This window comes from Thamnophis elegans, chromosome 1 (genome assembly GCF_009769535.1).
Source record: "Thamnophis elegans isolate rThaEle1 chromosome 1, rThaEle1.pri, whole genome shotgun sequence".
Classification (NCBI taxonomy): Eukaryota; Metazoa; Chordata; class Lepidosauria; order Squamata; family Colubridae; genus Thamnophis; species Thamnophis elegans.
The window spans coordinates 117,201,039-117,205,025 of NC_045541.1; the positions used below are offsets into that span (position 1 = coordinate 117,201,039).

Genomic DNA, 3,987 nt, shown 5'->3' on the forward strand with positions numbered 1-3,987 from the left:
AAACCTCCACTGCCTTGTGGCTATATCCACTACTGGAAAAGGCTTCAGGAGTCAACCTCGAGGCAAAATCCGGAACCGGAGTCCCAGAATCAGTCCGTGACTGGGTACAACCACTTTCTTGTAACTCCTATGACGCAGCTGGAACCAATCATATCAGCTCTGCTGCTCCATTGGATTATTTCAGCGACGTGGAGAGGGGGGATCTGCTGCTTGGGTAACAGTCTATCCTCCATATTAATCTACCCAGGCCTTGTGCTCTGGAGAGGACACTCCAGCTTTACCTCTTTCCAGAGCACGATAGCATAGTCTTTTTGAGACTGAAGGATGCCAATGAATGAATGAATGAATGAATGACTAAGGTAACAGCTGCAGCGATTCTCTTAACAACTGTGGTGAGAAAAGTCAAAGGGGAACAAAATTCACTTAACAAACATCTCATTAGCAACAGAATCTGGGCTCAATTATAGCCGTAAGTTAAGGATTACCTGCAATGGGCCCAAAGCCACCAAGCTAGTTTTGTGCTATAGACTGTTCTAACATGGACTGAAGAAAGGGTCTTTGCATGTCACACGTTTCCACATATTTCCTTAATAGTTTTAAATAGGAGAGGAAGCAAAGTGTGTTCCTATCAGTTTGACAAAGAGAGAGTGAAAGAAAGAGATAGAGACAGAGATGTCTTAGAAGAAAAGTGAAATGAAGCCAATAGCATAGAGAAGTTATGGGATGATTGTAGGCATAAACATTTTTATTGTCTTCTGAATGACACACAATATTTTATTTATTTTAAAATTAGATAATAAAATAAGGAATCTGGCTCTTATCATCATGTAGCATACACAGGAACCAGGTTATTATGGCATAGGAGTTGAGGTGTATGGAGCTTTTCAGGGGGGACCTGAATTCAGTAAAGTTCACATGATGGCCTTAGAAATTTCTCTTACACTAACCATGAGCTTTAGATTAAAGGGGGATAAAACCATACAAACTGTAAAAATCCCTGAAGAAGCAATCATATCATGATAACATCCTAACTAACCTACAGTATTTATTGAGACCCTTAGATTCAGAGTTGACTTTTCTTAGGTTTCTACATGAATGATTCTCTTTTTTGGAGAAATGGACAATTGAGACTAATGAGTTTATGTTATATGTATTGCTGTTATTGGCAAACAAGTAGTTGCCCTTAAAACTCTCTTAACAGAAAGTCAGAGCGAGGTCTCCAGGCAGGAAGCACGGCGGAGACAGAAGTGTCTCCTTTCCTGGCCCTCTGACCTATGGACAATTAGTACTGGGAAAAAACGAGCTTCTTGGTAAGTGGGTGGGTTTTCGTTGATAACCAGTTGGCTAGAGTGGGAGCAGCATTGGTCATCCTGACAACCACGGTCAGTGATGCTGCTGCTGTGACTTCTCCAGAGTCCTGTCCTGTGAGAGCCATGAAGTTGGCATAAGGAGAAGCGGCTAGTGTTCAGAGAGAGCTGTGAGTTTGCACTGCCATTGTGGCGAGAAAAGATAGAGGAGGTACTGGAGGCATGACGGCAAGTCTCACAGCCATGAGTGATTTCACTGTATCTGCGAATCGAGTAACTGTTGCCTACGGAAGAATGGGTCAGGTTCAGGAGCATGGCCTCGGAATAGCTGGGAATCAGCTGGCGATTGCTGCAGATGTGCCACTCAAGCTCAGTACTGTCCTGAGTGCTTACCCTGGGGATTCGGTATCTGTAGAGGGGCTCCTCTGCCACAGAAGGCACACTGTACTCCAGGCCAACAAGTTTCTCCACATGGTAGTGTACATGTGCAGTCTGATATTCCATGAAGACTCTCAGTGGCCATGAAATCATCATCAAAGCAGCCACCCAGAAAGCATAATGGGATACATACCAGGGAAGATGTTCTGGGTCTCCATAAGCCATCATGACTTCTTTGAAGTCTATATTTTTGAGTTTCATGCCTTCCCTGATCTCCATATAATCATCCAGACCTTCTATTTCTGTGAAGAAATGAGCTCTCTGTGCCAAGTAAGAGTTCTCAGATTCCATGTTGGCAAAACTGAAACATTTCGTGAACTTTAGTCTTGTGGTGGAAAACCATTCCAGGCCCATGAGTTCCTTAGATATGTCTTTGAATCCACAGTGGGAATAGTCAAACTCTGCTTCAGCCACATGGGTATTGACTCTCTCATGGTAAACCTGAGTTGTTGTATAAGAGTCACCATTGCGATACCGAGTTACCTGCCTTGTCCGTCGGACAAAGTGGTAGCTTATGGCTTTCCACCATATACACGGTGTGGCCTGTTTCATTCTGGCAATTCGATCATAGACACTTTCCACATCAGCTTTGTATTGAAGTTCACTTTTGGTGCGGCAATGCCAACACTCCACCAAGTAGACCACATAAAGAATAACAAGGAATGCTAATGGAATATACACATAGCCATCCGAGCAAGGACTGTCATGGTAAATCATAGACTTGCCTTTGAAAGAACTATCAAAACTGAGCTTAGTGACTTGTGTGAGTTGGCACCAAGCTATAGCCCCCAGGCAACTATATATCAGAATTGAGAGAAGGAGACACTTCCAGTGAGATTCTCTGCACAGTGAAGAACTCAAAGATTGCTTGATTGGTCTTTGCTGAAAATCAGATAACAGAGAAGAAAAAAGAAAGAACAGAAATGAAAAGAGAGAAAGATCATTTTTGGTCAAATAATACAGTAATTAATCTTACATGTTTTAAATTTTCATATTTCAGAGATATAAGGCACATCTCATCAGGATTTTCAGGTAGAGGGTATTCCAAACTTGCAATATGTCCCAGGTTGCCTCCTCCAGTAAATAAACAAACAATTGCTTTGAAATAATTCAGCATAGTGAAAGAAAACAAGCATTTTGCAGGATTTGTTAGCTCTGCTCTATTTAACAATCTGTTCTATTTAAAATTGTTTTTAACAGAGTGGGAAGTGTCTAGAAGTGTTATCAATTCTCCAGTGTTAATAGTGGATTTGAGTCAATTCGTAAGCTGATACAACTAAGTGACTATTGTCAGCACACTTTAATAAGATGAAGACTTCAGGTTGCTTTTCTTAAATAATAATGTGCTATATGATTATTTTTAAGGAAACATGTAATTTATCTAGTTAGTTGAAGAGTTCTTGATGTACAAGTCTCAGATAACTATACTTTTATACACTTTCAAAATAGATACAACAACCTAAGTAAAAACTTCAGTGAATAGAATAGAACAGAACACCACAGAACAGAACAACAGAACTGGGAGGGACCTTGGAGGTCTTCTAGTTCAACTCCCTCCTCAAGCAAGAATCCCTATAGCACTTCAGACAAATGGTTGTCCAATCTCTTCTTAAAAATTTCCAGTGTTGGAGCATTCACAACTTCTGGAGGCAAGTTGTTCCACTGACTAATTGTTCTAACTGTCAGGAAATTTCTCCTTAATTCTAAGTTGCTTCTTCCCTTGATTAGTTTCTACCCATTGCTTCTTGTCCTGCCCTCGGGTGCCTTGGAGAATAGCTTGACTCCCTCTTCTTTGTGGCAGCCCCTGAGATATTGGAACACTGCTATCATGTCATTCTAGTCAAGTGATGGTAACCTTTTCAGCACCAAGTGCCCAAACCAGAACATGGCAATGTACACACTGGAGTGCTGGAAACCTGAAGACCAGCTGGCCAGTGTGCATGCGTGTACCGGCTACCTGGTTTTCAGGTTTCTGGCACTCTGGCGCACATGAAGACCAGCTGGCTGGTGCATGTGCATGCACTGGGAACCAGAAGAACAGCTGGTAACGACGTGCGTGCCCACAGAGGGCTCTGCGTGCCACTTCTGGCATGTGTGCCATAGGTTCGCCATCACGACCTCCGTCCTTCTTTTTATTAAACTAGACATACTCAATTCCAGCAACCATTCTTTATAGGTTTGAGCCTCCAGTTCCCTAGTCTTCTTTGTTGTGCTTCTCTGCACTCTTTCTAGAGTCTCAACA

The 3,987-nt window shown here is 42.2% G+C and overlaps 1 protein-coding gene across 1 annotated transcript; it reads right to left on the reverse strand.

Moving 5' to 3' along the window:
* Positions 1 to 1,205: 1,205 nt before the first annotated feature.
* Positions 1,206 to 2,862, reverse strand: LOC116505973 (transmembrane protein 151B-like). Its single transcript, XM_032213492.1, has 2 exons — positions 2,722 to 2,862; positions 1,206 to 2,627 (listed from the first exon to the last, which is right to left on the reverse strand). Exons 1-2 carry the CDS (start codon positions 2,860 to 2,862, stop codon positions 1,206 to 1,208), a joined length of 1,563 nt encoding a protein of 520 aa, XP_032069383.1.
* Between the last annotated feature and the right edge of the window lie 1,125 nt (positions 2,863 to 3,987).

Coding starts and splice junctions, on each gene's coding strand:
- LOC116505973 (XM_032213492.1), bottom strand. CDS start 2,862: ATGCTGAATTATTTCAAAGCAATTGTTTGTTTATTTACTGGAGGAGGC. Junction 2,628..2,721: donor AATATGAAAATTTAAAACAT/GTAAGATTAATT, acceptor TCTGATTTTCAG/CAAAGACCAATCAAGCAATC.